Here is a 22,788-nt window from a genome sequence, read left to right as displayed (position 1 = left end):
AGTTACTTGCTTATACTCTGTCATTTTAAACAGCATGGAAGTGCTAACTGCAGTAAAAAATAGGTCTCGGCACTGGCTCTCAGGCATTACATTTGTTGGAGAGGTGCTGATGGTTTCATTTTACAACCATAGGGGTCTAGTCTTCTGTCAATATGTGTGCACAATAACTTTAACATTAAGAGGAATAGCTGTGTTCATACATGGGCAAAGAGGCCCAAAGAGCTTGTATTAATATTCAAATGAGAATTAAAATCAGGTGTAATCCTTTAATTCAATAGATAAAAAATCTAGAATATTTTACAAAAGCCTTATTTCAGTCTTTATTTCTGTAGAGGAGACAGAAATTACTAATTAGGCTTATAGTCAAACAGCGCTCTGAAAGGTATTAGCACACTCTATAAAATGAAACTGACAGCACTTAAAAATCTCTTCATCGCAATTAAAAAAAAAAATCTATCTTCAGCCTACAGTCACTGTTTTCAAACACAAATAACTTTTTCCAGCAGTGAGGTGTAGAAACCACATGAGCTGTTGACATATAGAAGAGGCTGGTTCAACTGCAGTGTTGACATATCCTTGTACATTCTGGTGACCCTGAGACAAAATTAATATAGTCAAATCCTAAAATGCCTGGCTCTGAACCACCTTCTCAAAGCAAGTGCAACTGGAGCAATGCCCACTGACAGTGCTTCCCTGTAGCCCCCAGTCTGGCATGAAACCTGCCAAACTACCATACAGAGCTACATGGGTACAAAGAGAAAGAGAAAAGCCAAAAAAAACCCCAAGGAAACAGTCAGTCAACTAGATCTGCTTGTTACATCCCTGCCTAGGAGAAAGGAGGACGCATACCACATATTTCTCTCTCCTCATTTTATGCCTCCCTTGCACTTAAAAGCTTCTACGCTAAAGCAATATTCAAGGATATAATGTACTTAACAGTTTCCCTGTTTTGGGTGCTTAGAAAACCAGAACTGCCTGTAATGTATTTTTTATGCCATCCTCCTTGTGTGCAGGAGAATTCAAACACACATGGGCTGTTTATTAAAACTACACAAAAGCACAGAATAGCCAGCTCAAGTTAAAGCCAAGTCAAATATGACCTACATTTTAGATAAAAAATGAAATTTTTACATACAATGTCGAATTCCCAGTTATATTCTTATATAACTCAGATGCACAAAATTCCAGCTTACTCAGGTCCCTTTAGAAAAGCTTTCAACAGCTTGAAATATAAATGGGATGCATACAGAGGAAGTATTAAAGGAACAGCTTGGGCATCAACGTTTCTTGACATCACTGGAAAAACTCTCACTCGCTTGCTTGTGGCTTTACCAGAACCTTTCAAAGGTAAAGCACTAAACAAAGGAACTAGAACTTGGACAAATGTGAGAATGCTGGAGGGAGGGAAGAAGGGAGGAAGGCAGGAAAGGAGGGAGAAAGGGAGGGCGGAACGAAGGAAATGTTTGTAAAAACAACTAAATTTAAGAGTGAAAGTAACAAACACCAGTAACAAAACACCACTATCGATGTCAGCGAGGGAGAGGAGGAAGAGACATAGAGATAAGTGGAGGGTCTGAGTCCTAAGTCACACAAAAAAGAGCTAGGATTTTGGATATAAGATGTTAAGGATATAAGATATTGGGATGTAGGAAGAAAAGTAGCACTGGCTGCAATGACTGCTCTATCTTTGACAAACGATCAAGTAAGCAAGCAGGGAAACAAGCGAGGATTTAAACAGCAAAAAGCTGAAGGTTGAAAAGAACAAAGGTTATAGCTGTGGTAGTGATTGGAAACAAAGAAATTACAAGCCTCATTGACAAAGCAAATAGTGTAGAGGAGCAGCAGAGAAATTTCCAACTTGGAATCTGGAAGCCTTGATGGAGGTATGTGATCTTTGTAGATCAATAAAATTTTATGCAGTGTGATGACTCAAAGGGATAGGAGGTGATGTGTTCTGGAGGAAGCTGCTTCAGTTTGTACCATAATCTAAAGCACCCTTTCAGTAGATCAGTTCTTAAGGAAAACATATGGTGCAAACAATTCCCTTACAGAGACTGTTTGTAAAGCAGTTTTGGGCTTTGGGACCAATTTCAGCCTCATGCCACATTGGTTTGCCTGTGTCTTTTTGATGACTAGATTAGGAGATGGATGCTTTGCCTGCTGTGAGCTCTTCTGCTATACCTCATTCAATTATGAGTTCTAACTTCTAGAAAAGACATTTGCAAAATGTAGTGTGTTCCTCAGCATCAGAGCTAAAAATCGTTTCCTTTATTTTCCATTGAACACCGTCTCATAAGTAGTTCCCCTCTTTGCTTCTAATCTCCTTCTGACTCTGCTCTTTTGTAATTGGGAAGTGTTTGCAGAATGGCTTTCACAATACTTGTGAATACTTGCTCTTAATCTATTCCATGTGAGTTCAGTGGAGTTAAAAAAAGGAAAATCAAGTACTTTGTCTTTCTTCCCTTCATTGTTCAGTTATTCTTATTGTGCAATGGTAGAAATAAGGATGTTTTCCGTAGAAAGTAGATTTATACTGGTGCTGTGTCATCAGTTCTATCAACGAGCCTGATAACACCACTTTAAACCCATCCATATGCTTCACAACATCAAATGAACCTTGTAATGCATGTTTTTTAATGACCTTGGTAATCACCATGAAAGCAATCATTTGAACCTTCTACTAGGGTCATGTTTCTGGTAAATTGACTGATTATGAAATCACACTCAAGTCTGAAAAGCACCACTTTAGGAAAAGAAAATTCAAACTCTATGAACACACTGAAAATGAATGTTTAAACTTAAGAAGATATTTCATAATGAATCTATTTTTATTTGGATTACTAAAAAAAAAATAGATTATGTTCTGCTACATTTAAATTTTGACTCTCTTGGATGAGCTCACATGGATCTCTCTATTGTCATTTCATTCCCTGTCAGGAAGCTTTCATTTCACTGTAAACTGAAAGATAAACTTAAAAAATAAGTGTATATGACCAATTAAAGACTTTTTTTTTTAAAATGAAATTTGTTATATATGTATTAAAATTATTGCTTTTGTTGGGCCTTCTATACTAGCTATTCTCATTACATGAAGAAACAGCTTACAGTAATGTGCAAATAAATACTTGTACACACACACATGCATATTCAGTATTAACAATCTAATTAAATAATTATTCCCATAATAGACTTAGTTTTGCATTTTAAGAGTAAGCACAAAGGTCACTAGTCCATGTGAAATCAGACTTGCATAATTTCTGGTTTCTGGTATTTCTATCTTTATGAGACATGAATTTAAAAAATCACTGTCCCTTACATGAAATTTTAGAATTTTATTGTATTTATCAATTCTGTTACAAACTTTTACTGGGCTTATATCTCATTAGATTCTTTTTTGTCTGGATCTTGTATTTTGATAGGATGTCCAACTTACTGTCATCTTCTCAGCTGTACAAATTATGACAATTCTTTAACAGAATGGTCACAAGGGGCTGAAACATACACCAATCTACTGTGCTTTCCATAACAAACACTTTAGCTGAGTCACCATAATTGTGCTTCAAAATGTTATTTGTCTAAAGAAAATACCAGGTAATACGGTATTCATTAGGTGCTGATCACCTAATGGTGATCAAGCTCAGCAGTGTGGTGGTGAACTGGTGTCAAGTTCAAGATGTGGTATGTGATGAGCTTGTATAAGCATCGCTATTTAGGCTGAGCCTATGCATGACAACTTACCAGTCCACAGCATTTTATCCTATCTGTAAGATCAAAATATTGATACAGCTATGAAACCTATGCAAAATTTGAATTCTTGTCATGGGAGATAAGAAAGACAACAAGCTGGATATCTACTCAGAGCCAAGCTAAAAGCCTTCTTAGTTTTTTTCTTCTTTCATACATGTGTTTACTTGTTTTCAGTAAATTACAAGTGTTGCTAAACCTACAACAAAGGCTATTGATGTACTGCTTCCAACTTGGCAAGAGCTAGCAAGAACATGAAGTTTCACAAGACCATCCCAGAATTTCTAAACAGTGTTCTATTTAAAGATTTTCTATTTGTCTTAACAAGAGTATAAGTGTAAAACATAGTTCCAATTAACTTTCTCTTACCCATAGCTTTTTTTTCCAGTATGTGGGTTTATCATATCATTCTTAGCTGAAAAAAAAATCCCTCTTCCTGTCTACTTACAAACATTTTTCAGTGAGTGACAAATTTGCTTAAAGATATTTTCTATACAGTTTGCATTTTTACTAGTTTTATTTTACGCAAATTAAACCTTGCAGTGCACCAAAATCCTAAGATTTTTTAAATGCTGGAAGGATTTTTCTTAAACTGCACTTGTTGAAGACAACCAGATTTTTGGCACTGAAGAAATCATAGCCAAAAGATCAATATTTTTGTGAGGTGAATTTCATTTCTAGAAATACAGAATCTAAGGCATAATCTTTTTATATTATCTCTATGAAATATTTGTGGTCTGTCACAAACTGCTTTCTGTGATTATTGATCTTTTTTTTACAAAAAAGATAAAGAGTTATTTAGCGATCTGTGCTTCACAAAATTGTTTCTGCTTCTCAATTAGGATTAATTACTTATTACAGAAGCCAGCAAGTAGCCAAAAAGATCTTTTTAAAGTTCTTTAGCATGCAATTCCATCTTCATCTGCATGTTACCAACTCTCTGACATTCCCCAGGATGGGGTAGGAAGCTGATCACAGGCAAATTTAATTTTTCTGGCAGCTCTTTCCTGACTTTGGGAGAAGTGCCATCGTTCATGATGGGGCCAGAAGCAAACATGTCAGACAAGCAAAATGCAGTGTTTTCCATTCTGTGGCAGGTGCACATCTTTTCAATGTATACAGCTAGGTATGCCAGCTCAATGTTCATGCTGGAACAGACATGGAACTATGCAGAAATGAAAAGGGTTTGCAACCCTCAGGTGCCCATGTGAGCGTCTCACTGGGCTAAAAAGAAAAAGATATATTTTACTAAATACTCCACTTCTTTCTTGGAGGAGCTGGCATTTTCTCTCTTTGTGATACCTCCTAGGAAACTTATAATTAAAATCAGTGCTCGGTGTACATAATCAAAATCCTAGTAGCTTCATTAATATAAAAGTAATCAGGGAAATGAAATCTCAATCTAAAGGCAATAGGCATATCTTAAAACAATTAAGTCCAGTCTTTAAAATTACATATTCATTAACTTTGCACCAAGTCAGTCATTCAGCAAGAACACTTGCTGAAACTCGGGTACCCACTATGCTGAATTAAAAAATCTAAACAGGAGCTAGAAATTTTAAAAAGTAGTATTTTCTAAACAAGTCAGTACTTGCCCTGAAAACTCATAAAAAATCTTTTATAAGTGTTTTTTTTTAAATGCAAGGCTGGTGTTACAGTCAACAGTCCAGACATTTTTCAGTTTAAGAAAGTGGAAACAGTTTAAAACTTCTGGAATTATGCTGTTTAAATATCAGAACTGCTCTGCTTCCAAAGTCCAATTTAAACTTACAAGGATAGAAAAGACTGAAACTGAAAAAAAGCTTTCAAAATGCCTACAATAATTTAAATTACCCAGTTCATCGGTTTTGTCTCAGTTTTCAGCTAATAAACTTTGCAAAAAGAAAAATGTCATCACATTCTTTTCCTAAAAAATAACTTTTGGAATGGGTTCCCACAAAGCAACTTTTGAAAGAAAAGAGGATCTCTATATTTGACTGGTTTCTCATTACAGGTACCTTTTGCAGTTCACGCTGCCACCCATGAGAAGTATGACTATTCCTTTGTCCTCTAACACCAGCTCATGGGAGGGTGGGGAGGGAAAACAGATTTGAGGGCTGCTGAAAACATTTGTTCAGCCAGTGGGTGGACCCAGCAATGGCCATGGCCTGCACTGCACTGAGTATCTTCGAGCTGAAGGGGAGCATGCTTCCTCAGGGATAAACAAGGAGCAAGGAACTTCCTCTCAGACAGAAAGGGAGCAGAGGAAGATTGGGCAATAAATTGCAATTTGGTCACATTCTTGTTCATGCCTTTTTTTTGACACTCTACTCCTACAGTAGAACAACAAAGTCCTAACTTCTGCCAAATATTAGTTCAAAAGTTCAAGTAAATTATGAAACATAGAAATAATTTAGCTCATGAAATTTTACAATTGAAAAAACATGACATGAGAAAACAGAATGAAAAGCTGCTCTACTCTTAACATGATTTCCAGTGAGAGGGAAGGATATTTCTACCAGATAATCTGGTGAATTTTAACTAATTTTCTTTTCCAAAACATAGAATAATAGAGTCATTTAGGTTGGAAAAGACCTGTAATATCATTAAGTCCAATCATTGACCTAACACTGCCAAGTCCACCACTAAACCATGTCCCTTGCAATACCTATATGTCTTTTAAACACCTCCAGGGACAGTGACTCCACCACTTCCCTGTTCCAATGTTTGACCACCCTTTCAGTGAAGAAATTTTTCCTAATGTCCAACCTAAACCTGCCCAGGCACAACCTGAGGCCATTTTCTCTTGTCCTATTGCTTGCTACCTGGGAGAAAAAACAACACCCTCCTCACTACAGAAAGTTGTAGAAACAAGCTAAACGAGTCCAGTTTTCTGAGGCGCTCATTATAAATCTTGTACTTTAGACATGCAAAAATTCAAGTACTGAATTTTTTTTTATAATCTTGCAATTCCTCCCATATTATAAAAATTCTGAATAAAAAAACATTAGTAGTGCAGAAATTGAGTTTTGAACAATGATAAACTGCTGAATGTGGAATGTATCACTTCAGCAGTCTTCTAACTTTTGCTCCTGTGAAAAGGAAAATGAGAATCTATTTCAAATATCCCTCAGATTAATCTTCATGCTATGTACAGCGTTGGCAGCAGAGATTCGAGTTTAATCAAGCCAAAAAATAATTCATAAAATGAAAGAAATGTTAAAATTATAAGTTGCCTGCCTGGACTTTTTCCTGTGATGTGTATTGCATGGACTACCTGCAGAGCTAGACTCCGAATATGTTCAGGATTAGAAGAGAATGCTTAGAGGTGAAGAACAAGCTCAGTGCTGTCCCCTTCACTAACACAGTTTGAGGAATCGTTAAGATGCTGTTTTCTTGCAGTCACAGGAATACATTTAGTCAGGAATTCCTAACATAAACACACACACAGGAAAGATGATTTGTGTAAATTTTTTAGAAATATGGGAGAAGTAAGAGGTCTCTACCTGAACTATCATTAGTAGATGTTTTCTTTAAACTAATGAAAATATATTACTACACTGATGGAACTACCTCTTCCTCCCACTGAGAACTGAATTTCTTTATCTTGACAACTACAGCAGTAATTTACAAGTCAAATTAATAGTGGCATACTTTTAGTATTGTTGCTAACTTCTTTTAGTGTTACTAACAAACAAATGGATATAAGCATAAGATCCACTGAACAATAAATCCAGCACGAAAACAGCTGGAATAGTAAGGTCATAAGGATACTAATTTATGGCAAGACTTCTACTATAAAATTACAACTTGTTTTGTCTGTACTGCAGTTATGAAAAGAGAGGTCAGACTTGTCAGAACAATTGGAAATACATTAAAATTCATCTGCCTTGTTAGATTACACCTTGCAATTGCTTCCAGTTGGAGGAGAAGAAAGAAATTATTCAGTGTTTTTAATGGTCTTTCCTTAGCAGAAAGTGAAACCTCTCTTCTTTCACAATATGGGAAACAATTATTCATCTTCTCATTCAAAACGAAATATTTCTAGATTAATATAAATTATGTCTGATAATAATGATGTGTGATAATAATCTGTGAATAAACATGATTTATCCACCTGTCAAAAATGCTAAAAGGAAGGAAATTTACTAAGTTCAGTTTATCAAACAGGGTTGTACTTCAGACAGCCATCTATCCTCAGAAGATTTTAGTGCAATCTGCCATTTTAACTTAATTTTACACACGGATTCAAACACCTGTTTTAATCACTCAGCTATTCAATATATTTTTCAGTGGCATTCTAGACATTATGACATTTCAGACATCTCTATCCTAGATGATGCCAGTACTTCCAGTGTTTTGCCATATACATGCGCATGACATAGGTGAAAGCCATATTCACAGAATGCCTTCTGACAGAATTTCTGTCCTTTGCCTCTAAAGCACCTTACTGACATTTATGTAAGTGCTAGAAAATTAGTGGTTTATGTTTTAGGGGTCCATTCTTCATTCAGTTTAATGACACACTGGAATAATTTAATTTTTTGTATAAAGTTCCTTTCATAAACAAGGAGCTGTCAAAACAGGCATGGACACGAATGGACAAAATCATGAACTAGATTTAAAAAAAAATCGCACAGGACCTAAATTCAAGGTTTATATTTTCTCTGCAGAACATCCGTAAAAATGACAATCTCAAAATGGCATGTTTCATGCCACAGGGTGTTTATACTCTGCCTCTCAAAAATAAGGACAAATTAGTACATGTGGAGATCAATAAAAGCCACCAAGCTTGAGTTATGCCAGGTTATTTTGGATTAATACTTTAATCTTTTTAAATTATGCATATGTATATATTTAATTTCTTTAATACTATACAGTAGCTTTCTCAATGTTATATTAGTTTCAAACTTATATGTAAACTGAGATAATACAAATTAAAAGAAACAGCATCCATTATAAAGCACTGTTAAAAATGTTACAAATGTCAAGACTATAAATCAACATATTCCCATTACATCTTGTCAAGTTACCTTAACTTTTACTATGTTTTTTCTTACGGATATGTCACCACATGCAAATTCAGGCATTTAACTCAGCTGCATTCACCAGCTAGAGACCCAAGGTTCCTCATGAGCACAGAGGAAAGAGAGGAGTTTCCCATTCTGTGCTTCACAGCAAGAACATATCATCAGGATTCCTAGCCTGTCCGCAGATACGTATTTATGCTTATTTAAATGACCTTCATCATGCATATTTGAAGTTTGATTGGTGCCAACACTCAATTTATGGATTTACAGGCTTACACTCCTCTAGACTCTATACAGAATCCTTAGCAAACTTATACTTTTGGGAATTGATCCCCAAGGCCACTAAATGTAAGGGTACCTTTTCTAGGGTGAGCTTTAAGTTTTGGATCTAGATATCTACTTTCAGCATTGAAGGTATTTTTTTTGTTTATCAGTGGTATTGACAGTGAAATAAAAGCTGCTCAATAGGTTTGTTATTTAATTAGTGTTGACTGAATATTTAGTTAACTAAGTACAGCCTCTTTTTCAAGAAATGCTTAGTAACTTCTGCTACTATTGTAAGCACTGCTAATGTCTAGGAAAACTGAAATTCCTCAAAACATTTTTGAAAAGTTTTAACTACTCATTACTCAAACAGAAGTGTATCAAAAGTTAGTAATTGGAAGTACCCCTGCCAAGTAATGAATGTCATGATAAATTTTATTACTGTCAACATTTCATAAGGGGAAACATTGCTTTAAAATAGCACTTTAAAATCCCCAGCTTTTATTGCTCTGTTCTCTCTGAGTAAGCTCAAGCCATAAAAAAAAATAATTTCAGTATTCTAAAATTACTGCAATGTGAGTAAGTACTAACAAAAAGTACGTGTAAGTTTTTCATTTGCTTTATCCTCCAAAAAGATCATAATATCAAATTTCAAATAAAATATTCTAGAATACATTAGCTGGTCTTTAAAATGCTTCTTCTGGTGTTATTCATTAACTGAGAAATTTTAAGTTTATTCAAACAATGTATATGTGTGCACTAAGATATTACATTTTTATCCCATTGTATTGGTTTGTCACAGCCTGGTTTTAGGTATCAGGGGGGCCACTGAGATGGGTCCTGTGAGGAAGCTGCTGGAAGCTTCCCACCATGTCCAGCAGAGCCAGTGGCTGATGGCTCTGAAGATGGACATGCTGCTGGCCAAACCTGGGCCAATGAGAGAGGTTGCTAAAACCTCTGTGATGACATAGTTAAGAAGAAAATCAAAACAAGGTCACAAGATTTTGGTTTCTAGTCAGAGAAGAGGTGGAGGTGAGAACATGTGAGGGAAACAACATGGAGACACCAAGGTCAGTGAAGAAGGAGGGGCAGGAGGTGCTCCAGGCTCCGGAGCTGAGGTTCCTCTGCAGCCCATGGTGCAGACCATGGTGAAGCAGCTGTGCCCCTGCAGCCCATGGGGATTCACAGGGGATGCAGAGATCCACCCGCAGCCCATGGGGGAGGTGCCCATGCTGGAGCAGGGGGATGCCTGGAGGAGGCTGTGATCCAGTGGAAGACCTGGTGGAGAGAGGGCCCTTGCTTCCAGGCTGGAACAGCCTGTCCTTGGAGGACTGCACCTCATGGAAAGAGAGACCCATACCACAGCAGTTTTGGGAGGGCTGTGTGCCCGTGGGAGGGGCTCACGCTGCAGCAGGGGCGGTGGGGCTGCTGCTCCTGAGAGCGGACCCACGCCAGGGAAGTTCAGGAGAACTGTCTCCTGTGGGAGGGACCCCACGGCCTCACAGGGGAAGACTCCTCTCCGGGAGCAGCGGAAGAGAATCTCAGTGATGGACTGACCAAGCCCCCATGCCCTGTCTCCATGCACTGTCGGTGGGAAGCAGGGAGGGCTGGCGAGCGGAAGGTGCTCTAAGGGCTTATTTTACTTCTCATCACCCTGCTCTGATTCTGTTAGTAATAAATTCACTTCACAACTTAAGTTGAGCCTGTTTTGCCCTTGAAGTGTTTCTCCCTCTCCTTATCTCACTCATGAAGCCTTCGTTAATTTTTTTCCTTTTCCCTCCTCTGCCCAGCTGTGGCAGGGGAGGGTGAGCGAGCGACTCTCGTGGGTGCCTGGCATTGGGCCACTGTCAAACCACGAGACCTATTCAGAGAAATATTTTAATTGTATGGAATATGTAAACTGTTATGAAGATGTCTGTAAGACTCTGTGGGGAAGCATGTTTTTATTTGCAGAAAAAAGTAGAAGCACTTTGAAAAGAATTATTTGAATTACAGAGCTACTGTATTAGCATTTTTCCCTCCTGAAATCATTATCTGAAGAAAAACAAATCATTTAGATAGAAAAAATGCAACTAACAAGTGAAATTTAGTGTTAGAAGCTGTGTGATTTAGCATCATTTGTGTATTCGGTCTTGGATTTCATAAAAGAAATGCAGAAGAGAGGTTCATTAATCTTATCTTTGGAAGTTGAATCCAAATCATCCTTTACTACAAGGCAAGGTAAACCAAAGGAGTAAATCGAAGTCACTGCATGGTCGCCAGCCAAGAAATATATCCTATTTCAAGACTCAATTCTTTTAGCTCAAGTACTTGCCATAAACCTGATTGGACCAAGCTGTTAAAAGTACATTTATACAAAAAAACCTTTTTTTGACTTAAGCCTATACATATAAAAAAGTCATAATTTAAAAACAATTTACCTAAACGTTCTCCTATGTCAAATGAGATTTTTTTACTTACTCTATCTGTGATAAGCTGTTACCTTGGTACTCACTTCCCTTGACTTAATCCAAAAAGTCGTGAAAATAAGTCTGATCCAATTTAGTAAGCCTGCTTCAATTTTTAGTGAGGAAAATGGTTTTTTCTGCCACACTGTCTCCCCCATACAATTCTTCTGTTTGAAATAGAAAGTGTTTTATCAAGGTATATAAAACTGTTGTTTAATTCCACAGGCAAGGGTGCCCTCTAATCTAGAGACATGTCAAATCTTTGCACAATTATAACTGAACACATGCCGACTTTTCCAATTAAATTAAAATGTGTATTTGAAAACATTATAAAAAACACTTGCTAGAAGGAAAGACAAGAATTTATGTAAAAGACTGTTGACTTTAATTTCTTATTTTTAAGATTTTCCATATATCAAATATTTGCCATTTTGAAGACTGATGCTCTTATTATTGCTTTTCCCTGCTTGTCATTTTCACCTCTGTCAGCTCAATAAAAAACTCACACAGTCGACATTTACCTCTGCCTTCCCATTAAAACTGAGAGGAGAGTTACGTGTCTGACATGTTTTGCATCCAAGTACGAATCATTTAATTTCTTATTAAAATATCAGGAAAGTGTTTTCTTTTTGCACTGATGTAATAATTAGTGAATTATGTCTTATCTGATTTGACACACACTTCATTTACCATTCATTCTTCCTATTCTATTTTTGGTTCTTTTAAATTTTTTTTAAACTTTTGTGTGTCAACCAGAGACAAAAGTAATTCTTTTCATTCTGCCCCAGCATTTTTCTTCATTATTTTTGACAAATGTAAGTTGATCTTAGATTTGTGGAATGCAACCAGTTCTATCAGATCTGTGGATGATAACAAAGATTGATAGTGCTTCATGTAACAGGCCACAGCATCACTGAAGGGCAATAACAAACATTAGAAGAAACAGTCATTTAAGGTTATATTGAGAAATTGTCAACATTTTTATGCCCGTCACACAACAATCACAATCAGCTTCTTGTGTTGATATATAGGAAACCTACCTTTTGAAACATATATCTTACTGTCTGTGAATTCTGACAGTTTGTTTTCCATTATCATTCAGAATTACTCATTTGTAAGAGTGAAAACATTTTAGTGCTGTAATTATTGAGAGATGAAAATAGAAAAAGAGCAGTGTCTTGATATGTAAACATATCATCACTTACCTTCTCTGCTGATTGGGCCGTACCAAAAAAGATTGGAATGAAAGCTAACCAAATTATGCAGGTTGTGTACATAGTAAATCCAATGGGTTTTGCTTCGTTGAAGGTCTCTGGAACCCCTCTTGTTTTAATAGCATAAACAGTGCATGTGACCATCAAGAGAATACTATATCCAAGGGAACAAATGAGAGAAAGATCTGAAATGTCACATTTGAGAACTCCTCTGGCATTTTCTGGTTCAAGTGTCCTCTGCTCTCCATAGTCTACGATGGTATGTGGTGGATCGATAGCAAACCAGATGAAGACTCCAATAAGCTGCAAGGATATGAGGCTGAACGTGATCACCAGCTGAGAAGCTGGACTAATAAATTTGGGAGCTGTGACAGATTTTTTACCTTGTTCAAATATTCTGTGAATTCTGTTTGTTTTGGTAAGCAGCGCAGCATAGCTGAAACACATGCCAAGTCCTAAAAAGATCCTTCGAAAGGAGCAGACCACTGTATCAGGAGCTGCAATCATTAAAAAAGTAATGGAGTAACAGAGAAAAATGCCAGTCAGGAGCACATAACTGAGCTCCCGCCCAGAGGCCCTGACGATCGGTGTGTCATTGTACCGGACAAATGTCACAATCACAAAGGTGGTGGCAATTATACCGAGAATAGCTATGAAGACAGGCACGATGGCCCAAGGAGAATGCCACTCCAGTTTGATTATAGGGATAAGCTGGCAATCCGTACGGTTGGCATTTGGTCTTTTATTAATGGGACACAGTTCACAGTTGAATTCATCCACCTGGTAATGGTACCCCTCACAGCGCTCACAGTGCCAGCAGCAAGGCACTCCCTTCACGGTTTTCTTTCTTTCCCCAGCTTTACAGGGCAGGCTGCAGACAGATGCAGGATGTGTGCGTTCTCTGTTAGCCCACTGCATGTCTTCTACCTGTGGGTATAAAAAATTAATGAGACTTCTATTTTCCTTCATTTATACTATCCTAATCCTGGCCACAGGTTTGTCATAAATCACTACATGCTGACAGCACAAATACAGTTTACCATAATAAGAAACGTGTTTCTTTCCCTTGCACTGACTTTAAAAAAGTGTTAAATGATTGTGTCCAATAAATCATTCATGCCACAGGCTTGATGAGTATCATTAGTTTCTATTTACCTCTTTACTGCTGACCAAATTGACATCTGTAAAGATATTTATTAACTCCAGGCTAGTTTAAAAGCAAAAAAGCCCCATATGCAGTGCTTTAAAAAGTTAATCACATGCAAATATAAATATCTGCAGTTCTCAAACATTTAATTACAAAATAAGTCTATTTTCCGAGTGAGCTTCAGAGGAATTTCTGATAAAGAAACAGATTAAAATCTCCATGCATCACCTCTGGCAGAACAAAGAGTGCCAGAAAAGAAAGATCTGTGATGCCACCCCTTCCAAGAATGTGGGTATTTTATACTTTTCCACCTTCAAAGACTTGAAATGTTCAAAAGTGTTTTGTTTACATTTCTAGAAGATTAAAATAAGTATATACTGCTTTCTGAGTAATAATGGAAAAAGATGTAATGACTATTGCTTTATTTCTCCTGATATAAAAAGTCCAGGGATCCTTTTGTAGCCCAGAACAATATAATCTTGTTTTAGAAATCCCAGCTTTCTCCACATTACCACATTAACAAAATATCCTTTTCTTCATCCACCTATCTATTCTTCCTGCATGCCCTGCAAATAAAATCTGAATAGGAAACTCTTGGATTTAAAGAATTTCCTGCTTAAAATTATCACTCAGTTTGGTGCCAGCTGTCCTTAGCCCACCCTTAGTAAAGCTGCGTTCTGCAGAGGTCACTGTGAGTTAACCAGAGCTGTGGGCGGGACAAAGCCACTTGTAGGCACCAGAACCACTCCTTGTTTCTCCTGGCCCCACCTTTCATTCCTTTGTGAGGTGGTGAGCGCTCAAGGACAAAGGACTTTCCTTGTTCTTGCCTATTAAGTACTTAGCACTTTTGTTTCATCTGGAGTCTTTATTTATAAGTGAAACAGCAGTAACAAAACTTCAGGTGCCAGGAATGTTTTCAGTTCCTTCTGGAGGAGGACAGAATGAGGACAGCTTATAAAAAGGGATAATTTTGGCCTCTAAAGTTTATTTTTTTCAGCAAATTTTCAACAGATTTGAGAGGAAATCACAAGGTAGCATTGCTGGCCTTATTTGCCTTCCCCAGAGAGCCAGAGCACCAGTTACAGTACTGCACAGGGTGAATAAAGCAAGAAAATGCAGCCCAGCTCCTCATCTCTTCTGTGCCCCTCTGGTGTAGGACTTTGATGTTGCTCTCCACTCCAAGGGGCAAGCAAGGGACCACACAGCAACAAGGAAACAAGAGTTGCTCATATAACCAGCTCTGTGAGCCCTCACAATCACTCTAGGACTTCAGTGGGAGGGGATCCTGAATCCCCAGAAGTCAACCAGGTTTTATAGCAAAAATTGTGATGACTATGCGGAATACATCATCTGGTGCCTATGGAAAAGAAAATAATTTAAGCAATTAGTTTCCAAAAAAACACAAGAATAACCCAGTTTTGTATGAAACAGCTTTGATAGAGCTACAGCAGAGCACTTGACACACTAAGAAAAACTTCACCCCTGTTCCAATCTCCTGGTTTTAATCACTGAAATCCTCAAAGCTCACATTTTGAAACGCCTATTGTTTCATCTACTAGACGTGAGAGAAAACAGGCTATGATGAAATCAGCATGATAGGAAAGACAATTCTCCTTCATATTGTTGCTAGAAGAATAAATACAAAACTTGTGATTTAGTCACATACTACAATACCATGGTCATTAATCCAGATCTGTGGATAAGTTTGGGATGACTCAGAAAGAACAGTACCACATATTGGCTAGATTATAGCACACGATACAGAATCACAAGGAGAGTAGACAACACCTTATCCAGCAAAAACTTAGAATGGCATGGACAGGCAATATCTCATCCAGCAGAAAGCCTGACAGGATAAAGCTTAGGTGTCCAATTTTCAAACACATTTGAACTAGCAAGGTGAGTTTACAACAGATCAGTATTTAATACCATGAGGCTACAGTGCTTCTTATCTGGCATTAAGCATCCTAAGGTCACATTTACTGTATTGTGAATCGATGGCTTAGGTAAGTACAGGGAATTCCCTTTTGTCTTTTAGAGCTTCTACCTTACTAAAAAAAAATAATAAGAAAATCCTTTTATTTTACAGCTATTTATGATTTCACATGCTTTTGTCTTGACACTATTTTAATTGACTAAAAACATGCTTAAAATCGCTTCCTGGTTGGCAAAACATTAAAGTGCCTGAGGTTATGCATCACATTGGCAACAACTAATAACACAGTCCTACTTCTGAAGTTAACTAGTAAAGATTCATATTATATTTTTCACTCTGGTACATCTGATACAAACTGCAAAAGATATAATTTCCAGCATATGAAGTTATATAAAATTATGAATCTTGAGAAACTCACAGGATAAAGAATTTTTTTTTCCTAATAAGTTAATTATGAATATAAGCACTATTGACTGGTTAGTGATAGAAAAATTCAAACAGGGATAGACTCTTAAAGCATAAAAAATTCTAAATCAATGTAGAAAATAACCAGAATGAATGGCTGGGGCAGGTGGATTTTACAAGGTATAAATCCTATGTTTTAAAACCTGGATTGTCTGGATTAATTTTCTAGGCACAAAAAAACCCCCCGTATTTATGGTGACCTAGATTTATCAGAAAGCTTTTAAAAAATATTATGAGTTCTTGCTCATTAGTTTTATATTTCATTTTCTATTTAAGAAGAAAGAGGATATATAGTCAAGAAACATTGGCCAGTGTTTGAAAATTGAAAATCACTTCAAGATACTTGTACATCTGAGAAGATTCTGGCATTGTAGGATGTTAATTCTGGAAGTTAGTGGAAAGATGGGATTCTCCCATGAGCACAACCATCGACAACTCAGTTTATAGCTACATTAACAAGCAATGTGCCACAGTAAGAACCAATCGGCAGAGCAAAGCTGTTAATTCTGAGGACTTGATGTTCACATTGGTCTGTATTTGAATTAGTCTGCAGAAGAAGGTTGTATTGACCTAATTTTAACATCAGTGGGCTGAACAGTGGTAATGATTAATGAAGATTGCTGGCCTTCTGGAAGGCATATTCTGTTTTCATTTCAGCCAAAAGCATCCCGGTTCACATAGCCCAAGACCCACTCCACAATGAATGAGTGTGCTAAGTGGGAATAATTAGTAGATTCATTTTACAAGCTGACTCTTGGTTGAAACCAGAACGCTGATGTGTGTATATCCTCAGATTGCTGCTTAGACAATCCTGTAGTAGAGGCAGAGGACAAGGCAGGGGAAACTATACCTCAGAGTGAGCACTGGGCTTTTATTACACTTGAACATGTCTGTTAAGGGTTTCTGTATATGCAGCAGTTAATAACTGAAAAGCCATGCTAATTCTGGTCATCTGGTTCACTCCCAGCTGTCCACAACCTGCAGCAGTCTTTGCCTGTAATGTATTTTTGAGCTATTATTTTGCGTACTATCAAAGTAATAAGTAAATGCAGTACAAAACATAATTACAACAATCGTCTTAAAGCTCTATCAGTTCTTTCATTGATGGTATGTATGAAAGATTTCAGTTTCTTGAACTTGTACAGAAGATTCACACATGTCATTGCTTTTCTCTCTTTATGAGCTAGTACTATTGATCCCAGTTCTCTGAGATTAACTTTATACAATAAATGACAGCAGAAACTGTTAAGAAACAAGAAAACAAAGGAGGATAATTTGGGAACATAGAACAAGGGACAATTATAATTTTCAGAACTACTGAAAACCTGTAATAGTCAAGCTTTAAAGGGAGTTTCTGGATGCTCAGCCTCTTCTGAAGAACATAATTTTTAATGTAGACATAAACACTTAGCAGTGAAACTTTCAAAAGTGCCAAGGGGAACTTGCTCAATACAGCTAATTAATTTAAATGAGAGTTAAGTGCCTTGTCTGTTTAACTGCTTTTGAAAATCCCACTATGCTTCCATCTGCAGTTTTCACAATATAAATATGTCGGAAAACTTGCCCTAAAGTGATCTAGAAGTTCAAATGTTACAAAACTAACTTCAGGGGATCTTTAGGCACACATTTCTAAAGAGTCTTATGGGGGAAAGAAACCAACAAAAAGGCCAAAGTCAGACAAAAGAAACACAGAAAAGAAGGTGCTTTTTGACATTGAAAAATGATTAAGTTCTGCATCTCTTCAGCTCTTACTGATTAAAATGTCTGGGTCTGCAGCACACTTTATACTGCTCAGACCCAGACAAGGCTGAGCAGGTCTCAGATTGTTAAGTAGCCTTGGGTAAACATGGTTTCAAGAAGACATTTTTTGTCACCTCATTTTCATGTGACATCTTCTAGATGCGGTTCACTACAGTATGATATATTATAAGGCAGAGTTTGTTGCTAAATGTATCTGACATCATCTAGATCAGCTGGACTGGGGTAGCCTAGCTCTGGATCTATTATTAGTAATGGTTTAAACATTATTTCAATTTTATTTGAGTAGCTTCTCTGAATTTTAAAGTGTCTGATAGATGGATGTGCTATAATGAAATGCCTCACATTTCCCTAAGATGTGGTTCCATTTCCTACTAGTCCAATTCTTACCAGAGTGAAAATATCAGAAATACTTTGACAGCATCTCTGTAAGACATGTATTCATTTTCTATGAAATGCATCACGATACAAAAAGTGAATGGCTTCATTGCTCTTTCAATGGACATAAAAATCATCTCTACATGAGATATCTGCCTGATTGAGCTGCAATTTGCTTTAATGTGTTAAGATTTGTTCAATGTGAATTAAGATTCACAGTTCACTAAACCATTACAATGCAGACAAAATGCCATTTCATATCAAAACCAAATAAACACCTCTGTTCTTCATGGACATTACAAACACAATTCCCTATAATATTTAATAATAGAGCTAAAAAATTAATGATGTGAGAACTTGACTAAAAGAATACAAGGTTGACATGATACAGTAAGAACAGCACATTCACGTTCTTGTTACCCACATTCTTCCAATCATCAGGCAATTCATTCCTTTAGCAATGCCCTCAGCAACTGGAGGAGACTGATCGAAAATGCTGTTAATAGGTAAAATATAATTTCTGAATTATGTGTCCAATTTATGTGTACAAAACCACTCTGTTTCCCAGTCTTAATTTTCATGGAGAAATGTATAACTTACTTAATTCAGCAACCCATGAACAATACAAAGAAAGACACCTGGACAACCTTCAGAGAGTTTTTCAGAGTGCATTGCTTGGGTAATATTTAAATGTTTCTGATTATGCTATATTATCACTTGCAAGAATTTTTATTTTTCTTTCAAATCTTAGAACCAAGGAAGGAAGGAAGGAAGGAAGATATTATTAGTGGTGAAGCTTTGGTCTCTAACCTAGGACTTAGCCTATATGGCTCTGATACAGTCTGACTCTGTGACCCTGGGCAAATTTTTTAACCTTTTTGAATCTCAACTTTTCAGTCATGGAGACAAGCTGTCATGCAGACAGGAGGAGTGGAGGCACTTTCTCTTCAAATATGGGTAAAAAGTTCAAGTAGGGATATAACTGATATCCATCTCTCAGGTCTATAAGGTTTTTTTGCCCAATAATTACTTGCAATTTAGAAAGTCTGACTAAAACAACTTTTAAAACTGAGCAATATAGTTTTAAAGAATTAATACTGGAAATTTCATAATGTGTCAGTGCTTTCTAATCATGTCAAAATTTTTCTTGTCTTCTCCAGTTTTCAGAACTGCAATATCACCAATCTCTGGAATTACTAAAATAAAGAGAATGTACTTTTATTGTTCCAAACATATTAACAAGTCATTCTCAGCTAGGGAAAAATAATTATAGGGAAGGATGCTCTAAGGCAATACATAAAAATTGAAAAGAACACTATAAAAAAATATAAAGTTTCTTATGTTCATAGAAGAAAAGTTTAAATACTTGCCTTGCTTTATTAATGCAAGTATGTTATTTAGTGGGCTGATACTATAATTTTGCTTCAAAGAAACCAACCCTACTAATTAAGCCATATAATGCATGACTGCTGAGTACTTATGTAGAGGAACACACTATGGTAACCTAAACCAGGGAATAATCATACCACTGTATCACAATATACAGAGAGTGTTTATTAGTGCTATACAGTCTTAAAATGCTAGCCTTTATATGGCTTGGGATCTATCTTACTTTTTTTCTTTTTAGTTTTAATTTTTTTTTTACTTTTACTTTTCTCCTCCCATTATTTGATTTCATCTCATGGGGTACAGAATTGCTGGCCCTAGCAGATACTTGGTACAAAGGCAGGAGGAGCTGCAGTGTAATACCTTCTTCAATTTGCCAGAAAACAAACATTAATGTGGTTGGAATGCCTGGAAAACATCATTTTATTCACAAATGCCTTGGGGAGTAGACAGCACAAAGTGGAATGATTAGCAGGTCATCAGGTAAACAGCTACTGTTACTACACTGGGTAACCACCAAATGGAATTTTACAAAAATCTAGTAGGCACTTCTTTTCAATATATACTTTTTTTTTTTCTTTACTGAAAGCATGAATCACAATTAATTTTCAAGCTTCTGAAGATAGCCTCTTGATTTACAAAAGAGACAAAAAGTCACCCTCAACCAAATCAAAGAATCCAAGCAAACCAAAATACACCACCACAGAAATATCCTATTCTAGATGGCATTGGCAGACCAGATTTTTTGAAAGCGCTTTCAGTGGTCTACTTTCTATATTTTGAAAACATATAACTAGTATCAATGTATCAGACTGAAAATCAGGTTTCCAAAATTATTCTTTACACAGACCACCTTCACATAGACAATCTCAATCACATATCCTTACCTAGAGGCCCTTACATGTCCCTGACATGCACTTGAAGAGAATTTTATGAGCATTTACAAATAAAACTCATGATGTACACACAGGGATTGAATTCATTATATGCTATCAAAAGCAGACTGTGTCAATTCTTTGCCTATATAAGTAGACAAGTGTTTAAGAAAAGACTGGATGTGGCACTAAATGCCATGGTCTAGTTGACAAGGTGGTGTTATGTCATACGTTGGACTTCATGATCTCAAAGGCCCTTTCCAACCTAGATGACTCTGTGATTCTATCTCCACAAGCACTCAAATTAAAAACAAACAAACAAACAAAACCCCCAAAAACTTGGCAGATTTTGAAATAAATGGGGTTTTGAGAGGAAACCTTCCACCATCACACTTTTTTGTCAACTGACTAGTTTTGATCAGCTCTAGTACCGAATAATAATGCTTGAAGTACTTTTTTTCTTCCTGCAGTTGATCATGCAGAAATAGCCTGCAAGCATACCTTAAAGAATTTAGTGCTTTGAGAAAAGAAAAGGAGCATAGTTCTGGCAAAGAGTTGTTTAATATCACTTTGCTTGTGCCTGGAGAATCTCCTCAGTTCTGCCCAAGGACCATGACTAGTTTATTAGCTTAGTTGCATTTCTTGATGAAATTTTTAATACCCATAACCCTTGCTCCCTCCAAAATCCATTTCTTTTAGCCACAGTTACTGAAGTTAGAGCTGGCTTGCCCCAAGCCCAGTGCTCCATAGCTACTGTATTTCCCTCCAATCTGTGTCAGGTGCCTTTCAATTCCAATGGCCCTCAGATTCTCCCTCACTTCACAGCTCATAGTAGACAGAAGGAACACAAGGGGTTGAGCATAGTTGCCATTTGATTTTAAAGGAATTTAACATAGATTTTTTTTTAAATTTTAAAACTATATAATTTCATAAATCTCAGTGTTTCATGAAAAATATTCACCATGGCATGTTTTTATTTATTGTATTGGTTAAAGATGAGTTTAACAAAACAAGAGCTGTTGTCCCCAAACTCCTTCATGATGGTCTGTAAAAAAAAAGGTACTGGGCTGGACCTTTAGCTGATTTAGTTCAGCCCAGTAACTTTAGTACAGTTATGCTAACAAGTTATTATTTCTTAAGAGGGTGACCTGTCACAATTTTTATCTTTAATTGTTTTAAAACTAGAAATTAGCCAATCACAAAAGCCCCAGTTCAATATGAAAAAAAAAATGCTGATAGGCTTGTTTTAGTTTTAATCGTACCCCATTATTTTTAAATGGCTTCATCTATTTCCTATTTCTTTATCAGAGAAAAAGGTGCTGTATGCATGAAACTGAAAAATGAATGCTTCCAAATTCCATCCTGCACAACCCTTCCTACAAATTAATACCGACACACAGATAATATATTCTTTTTATTCCCACACTGCTCACAGACCAAGATGTCAGTTGCACTAAGGGCTATACAAATCTACAAGAAAAAAAATGTGGTCTCAATCCCAAAGAATTCACAGTCAAACTATACGATAAAGGAGAGCAGAATATTGGCAGAATATAGAACAGAACATCCTAAAACTAATAAGGAACACAGATCAGCATGATAGTCAGCAGCCATAGTACACCTCCAAACAGGGGCTCTTTGAGGAAATTTTGCCAAAAAACATTTTTAACAAGGGAACTGAAAGAAGAAAGCGGGGCAATTTTGCATCTATTTCCTGAGCTTTCCATCCAAGCAAAAGCAACTCCAAGATGGTCAGCACAAAGGCATTGGCTTCATCAGTGACCTCTCAAAGAGAAGCATAAAACAGAGCTGAAATATCCTGTGCATCTTAGCTTCTAAACAATGGTTCAGCAAAGTGAAGCACTTGAAATTTTGGGAAAAGTTGCCCTCACCTCAGCAACCTTCATTGACTCTGACAGAGGAATAGACAAAATTGGCTGGAATTGCAGGGATCAAATTTATTTACTTGTCACAAAAAAAAGAGGCACTATAACTAAACTGTTCCGGACACATTTTTCAACCTGTTTTTAGGGAAAAAAAGCTGTTAATATGTGTAGTACATTCTACCCTGAAACACTTCAAAATCCTAAACACCAGGACACTACTTTAAGATGGTTTCCCACTATAATGGCACATATCTTATTTACCAGCTCCTCTTCACAAAG

The 22,788-nt window shown here is 36.7% G+C and overlaps 1 protein-coding gene across 5 annotated transcripts in view; it reads right to left on the bottom strand.

Annotated features, from left to right (window-relative positions):
* The window catches only part of GRM8 (glutamate metabotropic receptor 8), a 322,893-nt gene that overhangs the window by 31,462 nt on the left and 268,643 nt on the right, over positions 1–22,788 (bottom strand). For all 5 annotated transcript variants that reach the window (XM_039571147.1, XM_039571150.1, XM_039571146.1 and 2 more), the window contains one exon: positions 12,670–13,605. In XM_039571147.1, the coding sequence (XP_039427081.1) occupies positions 12,670–13,605 (936 nt within the window). The remainder of the gene's footprint in view (positions 1–12,669; positions 13,606–22,788) is intronic.

The sequence above is a fragment of the Corvus cornix genome, chromosome 1A (assembly GCF_000738735.6).
Source record: "Corvus cornix cornix isolate S_Up_H32 chromosome 1A, ASM73873v5, whole genome shotgun sequence".
Lineage (NCBI taxonomy): Eukaryota > Metazoa > Chordata > Aves > Passeriformes > Corvidae > Corvus > Corvus cornix.
Note: the sequence above shows the minus strand (reverse complement) of the source record. Positions and strands in the feature narration are given on the sequence as shown.